At 59.4% G+C, this 13601-nt stretch overlaps 2 protein-coding genes across 19 annotated transcripts in view; one reads left to right on the top strand and one right to left on the bottom strand.

The window, feature by feature from the left end:
• The first annotated feature begins 5 nt into the window (after positions 1–5).
• Positions 6–5151, top strand: PHETA1 (PH domain containing endocytic trafficking adaptor 1). 3 transcript variants are annotated; one of them, XM_054645877.2, is made up of 2 exons: positions 6–2836; positions 3341–5151. In XM_054645877.2, the coding sequence occupies exon 2, from the start codon at positions 3352–3354 to the stop codon at positions 4132–4134; it is 783 nt and encodes a 260-aa protein (XP_054501852.1). In that variant the 5' UTR covers positions 6–2836; positions 3341–3351; the 3' UTR covers positions 4135–5151. The 3 variants fall into 3 exon arrangements, with proteins under 3 accessions (XP_054501852.1, XP_054501853.1, XP_077044094.1); XM_054645878.2 differs by having other exon boundaries at positions 3234–5151; XM_077187979.1 differs by having other exon boundaries at positions 3231–5151.
• Positions 5152–6439: 1288 nt separating this feature from the next.
• The window catches only part of CUX2 (cut like homeobox 2), a 62713-nt gene continuing 55551 nt past the window's right edge, over positions 6440–13601 (bottom strand). For 15 of the 16 annotated variants that reach the window (XM_077187964.1, XM_077187957.1, XM_077187969.1 and 12 more), the window contains 7 exons: positions 12937–13038; positions 11485–12260; positions 10876–11035; positions 10163–10432; positions 9741–9929; positions 9376–9649; positions 6440–8987 (listed from right to left, as the gene is read on the bottom strand). In XM_077187964.1, the coding sequence (XP_077044079.1) occupies positions 8333–8987; positions 9376–9649; positions 9741–9929; positions 10163–10432; positions 10876–11035; positions 11485–12260; positions 12937–13038 (2426 nt within the window). In that variant the 3' untranslated portion in view covers positions 6440–8332. Of the gene's footprint in view, positions 8988–9375; positions 9650–9740; positions 9930–10162; positions 10433–10875; positions 11036–11484; positions 12261–12936; positions 13039–13601 lie in introns of those variants that run through there. The other variant, XR_013184676.1, reaches the window with a different exon arrangement.

Below are 13601 nucleotides of genomic sequence, written 5' to 3'. Positions count from 1 at the left end.
TCTGCTTTTTTTTTTTTTTGTTTGTGTGTGTGGAGCTGCGCAGATGCTCTTACACACACACACACTCACTCACTCAGGCGCTGCTGCTTCCCTTCCGCTCTGCGCTGCCCTCAGCTTTTAACCATTGCTGCTTTCTTCTGCTGTGTAAAGCCCTTTTCCAGCCTCCAGCCGTCCTTCCCGCTTCCCTCCTTAATTGCTCTGCTCTGCCCCATTCTGTTTCCAGGATGGGTGGGGTGGTTTTTAAGCGGCTCATTCGCACGTCTCAAGGTGCGATGTGATGGGTTTCAGGTGACCTCTTCCATCCCACTCTGAGGAATTGTCCGTCCCAACCTGCCCCGAGGGGGTAACAACATCTGGAAGTGCTTGGCTGTGAGGGTCTGTGCCGAGCTAGAAAACACCTCCCCAAAATCTTAGCCTGGCTTTTACCAAGGTTGGGTGTGGGGGAGACGGTAACGGAGGTGGTGATTGAGGGATGATTGGGTTGGTTATGGAGGGGGTGTTGATGGGCAGGCGGTGATGGAGCGGGATGGAGGCACTGACGGGGTCTGGCTGTCCCCGCCGAGCCCCGCCGCGCCCCGGCCGCCGTGCCCGGGCTCCCGCCGCCCTCTCCCGGCCCTTCCCCGCGCTGCAGCCGCCGCCTCCGGCCCTTCCCCGCCTGCCCGGGGGCAGCCCCGGTGCCGGCCTGGAGGCGGCGGGGGACGGGAACCCCGCGTGGGAGCGGAGCGGGGCAGGTCCCGCACCCCCAGAGCGCCGCGCCCGCCCCACGCCCGCGTTCTGTGACAGTCGGGACTCGTTCGCCTGGAACGGCGAGGCACCGAGGCACGGCTTGGGATCCATCTGGGTTCCCAAGGGGGGGATGGCTCTGCCGGGGAGCCCCCGGCACCCCCAGCACCCCGAGATTCCCGGCACTGGGGGTGACTCAGAGCCCCCGCTCACCTCGCTGAGCTTTCCAGCACTCGCTGCTGTGTAATCACACCAAGTCACCGGTCATGGGAGCAGCAGGAAGCGGGGGCCAAGGGCATCCCACGTCCAGAAATGCTCCTGGCACCCCCTCACCTCCTTTCAGACCCTTTTCTTCTCCCTTTTCCCCTGCTGTCGGGCAAGCCCAACATGGGAGTTCATTTTCCCATTTTTCCCATCAAAACTTAATGGGGAAACCGAGGAATGAAGTCTGGGGTTCCTCCTGGGGGGACGCTGGGGGACAACGGGGAAAATATGGAGCTGCTCAGAAAGGGAAGTCCTGGAGCTTGTGCAGCAGCACGTGACTGTCCCAAGAGAGACCCGATGGGAAGCAAAAATCCACAGGGGAATTTTGTCGGTGTTTTTGAGGAATTGGGATGATTTTCCAGAGCGGCTGTGGAAGAGGAACAACTTCTGCAAGATGAACATGTGGCTTTGGAGTCCCGGGAAAGGAAAGCAGAGCTGGGAGCGCTGTTGCCTTTTTCCAATTACCCGAGCTGCTCTAATAAAGATATTGCTTCTCCCCACAGCCCTTCCCGTTCTAATCTTGCCATGTGAAAAGGCATCTCTGAGCTAGGCAGGGAGATAAGTGCTGCAGAGCCCCAAGAGCTTCCCACCAGCGACCTTGAACAGAGCTGCTCTGCTCAGGAGGGAAGATAAAGCCCAGATGGTTTTAGTGCTGGTTTGAATCCCTTTTTATAGCCTGAAAGTGAAAGTCTGCAGGTGACAAGGAAAACCCTCGGTGAACTGAAAACCTCTGACACAAGCAGAAAATTGCAAAGTCCTGAGCAGCTGTGCAGGGAAAAAATGGCATCTGTGGGTGGGGAGTGAACCACAACCTGTGGCAGAGGTCAGGGACAGCAGGGTTTCTGGGATGGGGACCTGTAAAATTGTTGCCAGTGCCTCCATTGCCAAAATGCACACATGGCTGTGGAGCAGAGCAGGGGGATGAAGAAACTGGAGGAAAGGGACAGGAGATAAGGATAAGGAGATAAGGAGAGCAAATCCTTGACGCTGGTATTTACTGGGACACGGTGAGGACAGCAACACTGCCAAGGTGGTCCTGTGAGCCTGGAAGGCCAACCAAGAGCAAAGTCAGACTGGAGGCTTGTCCCCACTCAGCCTCTTCTGTCCCTCTGCACTGAGACCACCCCACACGCGGCTGTGGCCCAAGGATACGGCTGGAAGGTCAGGAGAGCAGCCAGGACTTGCAGCCTGGTCCCCTGCAGCATCCCCCACCCCCACAGGACCAGTCCATGTCCTGCCACCAGCCCTCCTTGAGGGGCTTGTGTTAGCCCCCTCATCCACCAACCTCTGCCCGTCCCCTGCCAGATGTTCCTAGAATCCCAATTCTTTCCCTCCAAAATGTGATCAAAAATTCAACGTTGTGCAGCCACCTTCAGGACTAAACTCCTGGGTTTCCCACACATGTGCACATCCCCGAGTAAACCCATACATTCATCCAGGGATATCCCCTCCACCCTCCAGTGCGTGCCCCCACCTCTCCCGCATTCCCCCCTCGCTCTCCCCGCTATTGTCCCGGTGCCCGGAGCCGTGACCTGCGGCAGGTTTTGGACCAAGCCAGGAGCTCCCTGCCCCGGGGCCGGGCTCCGGAGCGTTTTTCCAGCTCCTCCCTCCCGGCCGCGGCCGCGGGGATGGGCGGTGGCGGAGGCGGAGGCGGGCGGGAGCAGCGCTCCGCCCGCGGGGCCGGGCCGGGCCGGGCCGGTGGGAGCCGAGGACAAAGGTGGCCGTGCGGGAGCCGTGCCCCAAAGCCCCCTCGCACCATCCGAGCCCGGATCCAGCGCTCTCACGGCCACCACGGCCACGCGCCTGTCGTTGATGCTGGTGGCCGCCGCAGACCGGAGGTAGAGTCCAGGTGAGTGCAAAGTGTGGCACGGCGAGGCCACCAGCGATTAGGGGACAGGAGCAGCGGTGGCCTTGCCCGGGTGACAGGGTTCATGGCCACGGCTCTCTGGAGCGGCAGCCAGATCCGCGGCGCCGGCCAAAACCTTCCCTGCGCGCCGCGGGGAGGAGCGCTCCCGGAAAACGCGGCGCCGGCGGGAAGGTCACCTGTGCCAGGTGACGTGAGGCACCGGGACAGGCCCTGCCTGGGGCTCCTCCGTGGGAAAACACTCAGCCGGGGTGGTGGTGGGGGGGTGAACCCCGTCCCCAGCGAGCCTTGGGCAGCCAGAGCCCACCGGGCATCCGCGGGACTCAGCACCGTATCTGGGAGCGCGCTTATCCCGGCTATCCCGGCGTTGTTTATTCAGCAGCTCCATTTCCTGGGCGCCAGGGCTGCCGCCAGCCAGCACGAACAAAAAGGCGATGGTTCGTTTCCGTGCAATCAAGGCGCAGCGCTGAGCACCCTCTGTCCCCGCAGGGCGCGGAGCCATGAAGCTGAACGAGCGGAGCTTGGCCTTCTACGCCACCTGCGACTCCCCGGCCGACAAATCCGGCTTCCTCTACAAGCGCGGCGAGCGGCACACGGCCTATCACCGCCGCTGGTTCGTGCTCAAGGGAAACATGCTCTTCTACTTCGAGGAGCGGGACAGCCGGGAGCCCGTGGGCGTCATCGTGCTGGAGGGCTGCAATGTGGAGCTCTGCGATTCGGCCGAGAGCTTCGCCTTCGCCATCCGCTTTGGCGGCAGCAAGTCCCGCACCTACGTGCTGGCGGCGGACAGCCAGGCGGCCATGGAGTCGTGGGTGAAGTCGCTGTCCCGAGCCAGCTTTGACTACATGCGGCTGGTGGTGCGGGAGCTGGAGAAGCAGCTGCAGGAGATGAGCCGGGGGCTGCCCGGAGGATGCGGAGGCTCCCAGGACGCTCCCGGCCCTTGGAAGCCGATGCCGCCGGGGCTGGAGCAGTGCCGGGAGCGGCTGCCGGCTCTGCCCGCCGTCCCGCCGAAGGAGAACGGCTGTGCGGTGTGGAACAACGTGCCGGGGCCGGAGCGGCCGCCCGACACCTCTGGCTGCGGTGGGCACGATGAGGAGGGGGCGCCGCGGCCGCCGCCGCCGCTGCCGCCGCGCCGGCGGGTGTCGAACGGCGGGACAGCGAGCGCCGGGCCGGCCGTGGCACCGAGCCCGTCCACATTCTGCCGGCTCCACGAGCAGTACAGCCGGGAGGTGGCCCGGCTCCGGCAGGACTGGCAGCAGAAACGGCGTGGCTCCCAGCCCTGAGCGGTGGATGAGCCCTGGGAACCTACCAGGAGCTGGGGCAGGGTGGAGGTGGCCGTCCTTGGTGATGGCCATGTCCCCTCCTCACCCCGGGGTGTGCAGACCTGGCTGTGGTGGTGATGGACGCCTGCTGGTGGTGCCAGCAAGGGCTGGGCACCAAGGGACACCAGTGCTGGTCTGTGATGGGGAAATGGGCACCACAGGGGTGCCCATGTGGGTTTGGAGTGCTCCACTCAGCATGAGCAAACTGCAAACCGCTCACTGACTGAAGCCTCCTGGAAATCGACCTCTGCTCTGGCTGTGCTGGGGCCTCTTGGTGTCCTTGCAGTGGGATCACGCCTTGACAACTTCTGGAGGAGGATTGTGATGGGATCTCGCCCGCCTGAGATCTCTCCCGTGTGGGCTCCACAGTGGAGAGCCTGCCACAGACTTCCCCTCCCGGCCCAGCACAAGGCTGAGGTCGGCTGAGCTCTGCCAGATCCCTCTGCTCCAGCAGGATGTGGTTTGAAATGAAAATATCAGTGAGCGCAGCCCTTCCTTAATGGCAGCAGCAGCTCTGCATGCTCCGGGGAGCTGGTGACGCCCAGCCCCGGGCATTTCACAGGGAGCAATTGCTGCTTGCAGCCTGGAGGGTGAATATGGGGGGTCAGACCCTGGGGGAGTTCAGCAGCTGCAGGTAGTGCTTTGCTGGTGGGTATTTTGGGACAGCACATCATGCCCCTGCCAGCTCACTAAGGGGAAGCATTGCTCGTGGTGGCAAATGGGAATGTGTGTGTCAGCAGCAGAGCGTGAGGAATGATTCATGTGCCAAACCAGAGCAAAGCTGGTGTCTCATGCCTGTGTTTCTATCTTATTTCCACATCAGAAAGTCAAGCTGCTGGCCCAGAGGTGGAGTGACCCACCCTGGGGCAGGGGGGAGCAGTCAGGGTGCCCTGGCTTATGCCTGGGTGGCTCCAGCTCCTTTTGCTCCCTTGGGACAGGCACAAGATTTTTCTACAATAAAAGTTGTTTCAGAACTTCCCTCCCATCCGTGGTCTTTGTTTGTGCCTCTTAGCCCCTGGGGAGGGGGGTCCAGGTGGGAATTAATTTATTGCTTTATTTTAATCCTCCTTCTGTGCCCACCATGTCTGTGGGGCTGATCAGGGACTGTGTCACCCGAAGGGGACATGGCCAATGCCAGGGTCTTGCAGTGCCCTGGAGCGCCGTATCTGCCTGCAGGGATGGGGTGAGATGGGATGGGGCCACCCTGGAAACATCAGGACACCCAGTGCCAGGGTGGTCCCATGTCAGGGCATCTCTTAACCAGCACAAAATATCTGTCCCCTTGTTGATGCCACACGGGGACCAAGGACTCTGCCCTTGTGAAAGTGGCCAGCACATCCCCATCTCCCTGCCCACACATCCCACCTGCATGAATGTCTCCAGCTTCTCTTTAACACGGGGTCTGGCAGAGGCTGGGCAATCACTTCTTGGGGAAACTGAGGCACAAAGCCAGCCAGGGCCACCTGCTCACCGAGAGCCCTGCAGAGCATGGAGCCTGTCCCTGGCCAGGCATGGCATCTCCCTATGGAATCTGGCATTTGGAGCAGTGCCAAGGGCAGCCAGGGTGCAGCTGCACCCAGATGGTTCTCGTGGCTCCATCCTTTGCCGCAGGGGAAGATCCTGGTTTCCATGGCAGCTGGCACAGCTTCTCCAGACGTTCAGATATCCATCAAAAAAAAGTCCTTCCCAACATGTTAGCTGACAAACAAGCTCAAACAGATATGCAACATATGGATTTATTAATTCATCAGACACAAACAGCCCTGCCTGGTGTCAGAAGCTGCTGACTTGCCCAGCGATGGCTCTGAACAAGAGCTGTGCTGGGGCATGGTGCCACTGGCACTGCCAGGCTGGACAGGGCTTTGGGCAACCTGGTCTAGTGGAAGGTGTCCCTGCCCATGGCAGGGAGTTGGAGTAAGATGATCCTTAAGGTCTCTTCTAACCCAAACCATCCCGGGAAACAATGATTTTATGATAAACCAAGATGAAACTCACGCTGCAGGATGCTGAGCTACCCCAGGGGCAGAAGCAAACCTGCATCAGGTATGAGCACAGGAATTTCATAGAGCAGGATCACACCCTGAGCCGGACTAACCCCGTTGAAAACCCTCTTTTTTTATCCCCCAGGCACTGGGATAATGAGAGCTCTTGCCACAATCCCAAAGCAAAGTTGTGACTTCTGAGGGTGCCAACACCAGGCACTGGGCAAGTGTGAGAGGGGTCCCCATTCCATCACCTCCAGACAAAACACACCCCACGGCCAGAGTCGTATCCAACTTCTGTATTTAGTGGCTCTTTACAGAACTCGTTCCTTCCAAAATTGTTAAACAAAGTTCATTGATCTCATAGAAACTTTTGAAGTACAGAACATGAGCCTAACAAAAACGTGACCGGTGTGTCCCGCTGGCTTTCATACAACAGGATTGCCGTGCTCAGGACTATCCCAAGTGCTTCCTCCAATCCCGTTCCACTAAAGCTCCCTCTAGCACACAACGGAGAAGGCAGGCAGTGGTCACACCTCCACCTTCCACAGCACGGTGGCAGAGCAGCCATGGGCACCCTGGGGTTTGTCAGGGCACGAGGGGCAGGCAAGGAGAGCTGTGCCCTCACCCAGCATTGCTCCACTACCACCCGAGTACAAAAATACCTTCTATTCTGATAAAAACATCTACAGTGGAAAATCAGTCAGTGGGAGCCTGGCAGGGCCTTGGTGGGCAATGGCTGATGCTGTGGGGGCAGGGGACAGGGCAGAGCAGCCCAGCGTGGGACACTCCACATTGTTTAAAGGCATTTTGTTAGCAGAGGCTGGCTGGAGGCGGTGGGGTCAGGGAGGTGATAGGGAGCACACTGGGATGGCGCCACCACTGAGCTCCTGTGTCTGCACAGCATCAGCCCTGGAAAGCCAAAGCTCGGTGGTGCTTTGCCCAGCTCAGGGTTGAGCTTGCCCAATTTAGGCAGGAGCCTGCTGTGACATCCCAGAGCTCATCCTGACATCACTGACATCCACTGCCTGGGACATGGCTGTGGGAAGGGGATGCTCTTCCTGCCCAGGTGCTCTCCCTAAAAACTGGGCTGTGATGCTGGAGCAGCCCTGAGCAGGGCTCAGCCTGCGAGTGGGTGGCTCACGATTTTTGGGTGCTCACCTCAAGCACTGCTGCCCCAGAGCCAAAGCTCAGAGGCTCCATCTTTCCTGAATGGACTGGGAACTGGGATGCCATGGATTCCATCCCCAGCGAGCTGGTACCATCCTCAAGCACTGCACCCCGATACATTTTCCCATCCCACTCCCAAAATCCCAAGCTCACTCGGGTTGCTTTCTTTGCTTTTGCCTCATTTTCTCTCCTCCTTGGGGAGCTGGCACGAGCTGCACCATGGCAGATGGGAAGATGGGAGCTGCCACCGGCTGCCGGCTGGAGGAAGCGCGAGGGACGGCGTTGGGACCATGCTACATCTTGTTCCAGAAGGCTATTGCAGACATTTCTACAACATATACAACCGCACGGGACATTCTGTGTTACAAAGGCTTCCAAAAACATGAACCACCAGAACTAAATACATACTCGATGGCGTTGGGGGCTTTAGAGTCTTCAGGGACTAGGACGCAGTCTCTGGCTGGGGCAGAAGCGATGCAGTGTCTTACAGACAGGGGTGAAAACTGCAAAAGTTTCTTAAATTTGGTCAGTCTCATAGTGCTTCTTGATGGCTTTGCTCAAAAAGTCTTTTCTGTGGGGTTGGTTTTCTTTTTTTTTTTTTTTTTTTTTGTTTATTTGTTTTTAATCTCATCCAGTGGCAAACTACAAGACTTCAGTGTACATTTAATGACACGACTGCTACATCATCTTGATTTTATAGCTATCTTTAATATCAAAGCAGCTTAAGCTGTTAATAAATTCCAAAGTATCCTTTTATTAAAATATCTAAAAGAGGTCTATAAATATTTTTTGTTTTTTTGTTTTTTCTTTTCTAAAATTGTTCCCAGTTTTTCACATTTAAAACAAAGCCAGAGGGGTGGGGCAGATTCATAGAGAGGGGTCCCCTCTTTTTCATGGGCGCTTCTCTTCTGTGGCGCCGGCCACTCGTCACCTCTCGGTGCACACTGCATTTATCAAAATATATATATGTGTGGGGGTGTATATATATATTTGGGGTGTCAGGGGGCTCAGAACTCCCACTCGAGGGCCTCCTCGCGGTTGGCAGCCCGCTCCAGGCGGTGGATGATGTTGTTGAGGTTGGCCATCTTCTCATGGCGCCGCTGCACGCTGGTGCTGAGCCGGGGGCCGGGAGCCGGTGGAAGCGCCGGCGAGACCGGCCCGGCAGAGGACGGTCCTGGTGAGGCTGAGCCGGTGAGGCCGGGCGAGGAAGCTGCCGAGGGCGACGTTGGGGACACCACCAAGCTGCAACGGGATGACCCTGCAGAGGACTGGGAGCTGTCGGGGTGTGGCGGCGGCGGCGGCGGAGGTCCCCCAGCAGTGGCACCGGCGCGGCCTCCCCGCCGCGGGAGGCTGGGGGCGGCGGCGTGGGGGGCTGCCCCCTGCTCCTCCTGGGGAGGTCCGGTCCCTTCGGCCGCCCCGGCCGGGCTGCGTGAGTCCCGCCGGCGGCTCCAGCCGCCCGCATCGCCCTGCTCCTCCTTCACCTTCACGGGCACAGCGGCACAGGGGGGTTCCCCACCCACCAACACGGGTTTGTGGTCCTCCGTGTCCGAGTCGGGGCTGTGGGGGGCCCGGCGCCCGGGGATGGCCGTCCCACCACTCTGCTCCGGGTCCGTGTCATTGTCCTGTGCACCCTCCACCAGCATCTCTCGGCGCATCCGTGACCTGCGGGACACAACCACGGAGGAGTGGCAACAACCACCCACTGCCCCATGCACATTGTCCACTCCAATGTCACCCAAGGATGAAACCTGTGCTGCTCCCCAGGGCTGGGCTGCTGTGGGGATGGATCCCATGCTCCAGCAGCCTCCATAAGGCATTCCCTCCCCCTTTGCAGAGATCCCGCTCTGGAGTGAGCAGGTGGATGTGAGCATGGAAACCACTTTAGATGCTCAACATGACTTGGTCAAGGTAGCCAACACCACCCACCAACCTGGGGACCTCCAGTGGGTCTGCACCTCCCATCTAGGGAATAGTGATGGGGAAAGCTGGAAGGGGAGAAGTGACACCACCTCCGTGGCATAGCACCCCCAAAGCCCAGGAGTGCCCATACCTGTAGTTGTGGAACCAGTTGATGACGGTGTTGGTCTTGAGGTTGAGCTGGAAGGAGAGCAGCTCGATGGTCTGCTGGGAGGGATATGGCTCCAGCTGGTAGGCTTTCTTTAGGGCTTCCTTCTCCTCCGGCGCCAACACCACCCGCGGCTTCTTGATCTGGAGCAGGCTGAGGTCCTGCGGCGGCGCGCTGGGGCTGGCGCACTCGGAGCGGGCGCTGGGGGACTCGCTGTCCGAGCCAGCGCTCATCAGCCCGTACCGGCGCTTCAGGTAGGCTGCAGGAGAGGACACCCAGCTGGCACCGCTCGCCCCCCAGCCCAGGACCCCCCTCAGCACCCAGCAGGGCCGTGTCACCCCATCCCTCACCCTTCTTCTCCAGCTTCTTCATGTCGCGCAGCTTCTCCACGTTGTGGGGGTCGTTGAGCCAGAGCTGCATGCGGACGAAGGGCTCCCTCCCCTTCAGGCTCAGCTTGTGCCACGGCTTGGGCCTGGAGAGGAGATCGGACACCGAGCCCTGCGTCAGGCCCAGGATGCTCTCCCCAAACAGCCGCTGGCCTGGCGGAGGAGAAGCAGAGGTGGTTAGCAGGGTAGAGCAGTGGGATGGGCGCTGCAGTCCCCCTGCAGAGCAGGTGCACCCCATTTCCCAGCCAGCATCCTCCTGGAATTCCCATGAGCACCCACAGAACAATGTCTGGGAGGGGGGGGTTATATCTACAGGAATTGGGGTGCTGGATCCATGCAGTCTCACCAGCAGCTCCCAAAAACCTGGGCAGAGAGAGGGCCCGCACCTAAATTGTTGTCTGTCAGGACCTCCTTGACCTTCTTGGTGATGGAGTAGGTGTCCAGCTCGGGGGACATGGCGACAATCTCCTGGATGCCCATGGGGCCCTGGCTGTTGGGATACATCTTCCCGCCCAGCGCAGGTGTCGAGCGGCTCTCGGGCTGCTGGTTTTCCTTGCTGCTCTCCAAGGCCAGGGTGAGGGGCTCCTGGCAGCTCTTCTCGTGCTCTGAGGGGCTGGGGGGCGGCGAGGGGGACAGCTGGGGTTCCGCCGGGCTGGCTGTGTGACACCAGGGCAGAGGGGTCAGCGCGAGGGGACAGGGCAGGGAGCAGGAAGGGCATCTGGGGGATGCCTGTGGCTTTGCCCTCTAGAGAAGAGGGATACCAGCCAAACTTCTTCAGTGGCTACAAAGTGGGAGATGGTGGTGGTGGAATAATTAAAGAGAGAAAATGCCACCAATATAACACAAAAAATCCAGTTATTCCTTTATGTCAGGCACAAAGCCCAAGATTTTTAATGTGGCTTTCCTTTTATTTTTGTTTTAAATGAAGGGGGTTGGGGATGAAAGGGGCTTCCCAGGATCTGGGTGTTGCTATTGGAGTTGGCAGGGATAGCTCTTCCCAGTGCTGGGGTAGGAGCAGGACAAACTCACTGGGATGCAGGGGATGGACACAGAAGTGGTGGGTACACTGATGGCACATGTGGACAGTGATGTCACTTACCCTGGGAAGGTGTGGGCTGCTGGCTGATCCCCTGGCCCAGCTGGTCTGTCAGCCAGAGCTGCATGCGGATGAAGGGCTCCCGACCCTTCTGTGTCAGCTTGCTCCATGGTTTGGGCCGCGACAGCATGTCACTCACACTGCCCTGGGACAGTCCCAGCACCTGGGCACCACGCAGGTGTCACCCACCGAAGGTGGGCTGCAGTCCCCCCGTGCTGGGAAGCCGCCTGCCCTCCATTCCCCTGTCAGGGGAGGGGGAGCAGGGTGCCACCCACTGCCACCCACTGCCCCACAGCACGTCTGGACCCCCTGTCCCCTGCCATGGGTGCTGATGGTGGGTCCCCCTGGGATACCCAGTGGGTTGGGAGGCTGGTCCCCAAAGGGCTCTGTTTAGGGGACTGGGCATTCTTGGTGGGAGGTGACACCGACTAATTAATGGTGGCCACTGGGAGACTGGGCTTGGCTCAGACCTGAGGACTCAGAGTCCTCCAAGGGGAAACAGATCAGGAAAAGGAAGACTCTGGAAGGAGCTGGTGAAGGCCATCAATGAGCCCCAGGCTCAGGGTCATGGAACAGAGGAGACACCAGACCCCCCCTTCTCCAGGCTGGTACCTTCTCTCCAAAGATCCTCTGGCAGATGCCATTCTTGGCCAACTTCTCCTTGACCTGCCGGGTCAGCTCCAGCGTGTCCACCTCCCTGTACATGTACATCTCATACTGCTCCGGCGTCAGCGGCGGCACCGTTGGCTTCAGGGTCCGTGGCACGTACGTGGGGTAGTAGGACAGACGCCCGCCAGCCGCCGGCTCCGCGCCGGCTCCCTCCGCCTTCATCTCCGACAGCCGCTGGGGCTCCTCGTCCGCCGGCTGCAGCTCGTCCTCGTTGGTGCCACCCTCGCTGGGCTCGCCCCGCGGCCAGCCCCGGCCGTTGGCCATGCTGGAGTAGCTGGAGGAGGAGGAGGACAGCGAAGGCGACACGGAGGTGTAGGGCCGGCTGAGCAGGCTCCGCTCCGACGCCCAGTGCTGGTCGAAGTAGGAGCCGGCGTCGCCGATCTCCGACTTCACCTTGCGGATGATGCTCTGGACGAAGGCGGCGGGGGAGAGCACGGCCAGGGGCGTCTGCGGCGGGCCAGGGCTGGCCCCGCTGCCCTCCTCCTGCTTGACCAGGGCGGGGGTGATGTTCTGGCTGACGGTGCCCAGCGTGGAGCGCTCGGTGGGCGCCGCGTCCCCCCCGCGCCCGCCGGCCCCCGCCTCCATGTCCAGCAGCGCCTGCTGCTGCGCCTGCATCTCCCGCCGCGCCTGCTCCAGGATGCTCTTGATGGCGTCCTCCGAGCTGCTGCTGCCTGCCCCGTTGGCCACTGCCTGTGATGCTGATGGTGTTTTGGGCTCCCCTGCAGAGAAAAGGGGTGAGGGCAGCCCCGAGGAGCAGCACATGCTGTTTACTGTGTGGCCACAAGTCAAAGTGTGGGAGAGAAGTGGTTTATCCCAATCTGGTTTGGAGCAGCAGCATCCACAAAGCAAAAGCATCAACAGCCCAACTCAAAGCCAACTTCTTTTTTGATGATTGCAAAATAAATCCCATTACCAACAATGCGATAGACAAACATGTTTGTTTTCCCTGCCTGTTTTTCCACTGTTCCTGTCTAATTTAATTCTCCAGGATTCTGCTTTCTCAGCAGACTACCTGTTTTAATGTATTTCATTTCTTGTAATTGACTGTGAGAGCAGCTGCTTTAATGATACCTCGTGCCAGATGGATCCTGAATACTCATTTAATCATCTGGTTTGGGGCCGGGGGGAGGAAAAAGAGTGCATCCAAAGTTTCTGAAAGCCCAGATCTGAACTCTGCTGCACAGGGACTCTTCCATCCCATATGGTATTTCCTTCCATCATGCCCTAAAATTCTCCATGGATGCCAATGGGTGAAACACCCCCAAAAAAGCCAATTTTTGGGACGGGACCCACAGCCACAAAGCACTCAGCAGCTGGCACCCCTTTGGGTGCTGCTGCCACAGGGCAGAGCAGGGACTTGGCCACCCCTGGAGCCGCCCCCATGGCTGCACCTACCTCCCTTCTGCGACTCAATCTCCTTTTTTGCCTGCTCCAGGATGCTTTTGATGGCGTCGTCAGAGCCGGTCTCCGGTGTCCTGATCCGTGGCGTGATGCTACCTGATCAAAGAGGCAGGATAACAGCTTTGTCACCAGCGCTGGTTTTACAAGCTCCACTTGTATGTCAGGAAGTATTTACTGCTCCTCATGTTCGGTTATTTTTAGGGATGCTGGTTTGAAGACAAATGTCACTCCCGATTAGTCGCTACCCGAGCACAGGGAGTCCTGGTAGCCCTGGCTGCCAGCTCCTGCCTCTGGCACAGCATCTCCCACCACCCTGCTCATCCCAACCAAGGGCACCCTCTCCCCATCAGGAGCAGAGACATGGGCACAGAGACCATGTCCCCATCCCTGGCACTGTGCCCTCCTGGCTGTGCAAGAGAAGTGTTAATGATGGATCAGATCCAGGGGATAAATCAGAGCCCCCCAGGCTGGAACCAGCAGGTGCCTGGACCATGGGTGTGCATTGTCCAGTCCTGGTGCCCCCACGGGAACTCGAGTGACCAGCTGCCACTGCTGAGACGTGGCCAGTAGCCACTGTCCCCAGAGATGGGAGTCACCATTCCATGACAGCGCCAACACCGCGCCAAGGTTCCGCAGCACTAAAACTTCATTATTTTAAT

Source organism: Agelaius phoeniceus, chromosome 18 (assembly GCF_051311805.1).
Source record: "Agelaius phoeniceus isolate bAgePho1 chromosome 18, bAgePho1.hap1, whole genome shotgun sequence".
NCBI lineage: Eukaryota > Metazoa > Chordata > Aves > Passeriformes > Icteridae > Agelaius > Agelaius phoeniceus.
Note: the sequence above shows the minus strand (reverse complement) of the source record. Positions and strands in the feature narration are given on the sequence as shown.

Coding starts and splice junctions, on each gene's coding strand:
- PHETA1 (XM_054645877.2), top strand. CDS start 3,352: ATGAAGCTGAACGAGCGGAGCTTGGCCTTCTACGCCACCTGCGACTCC.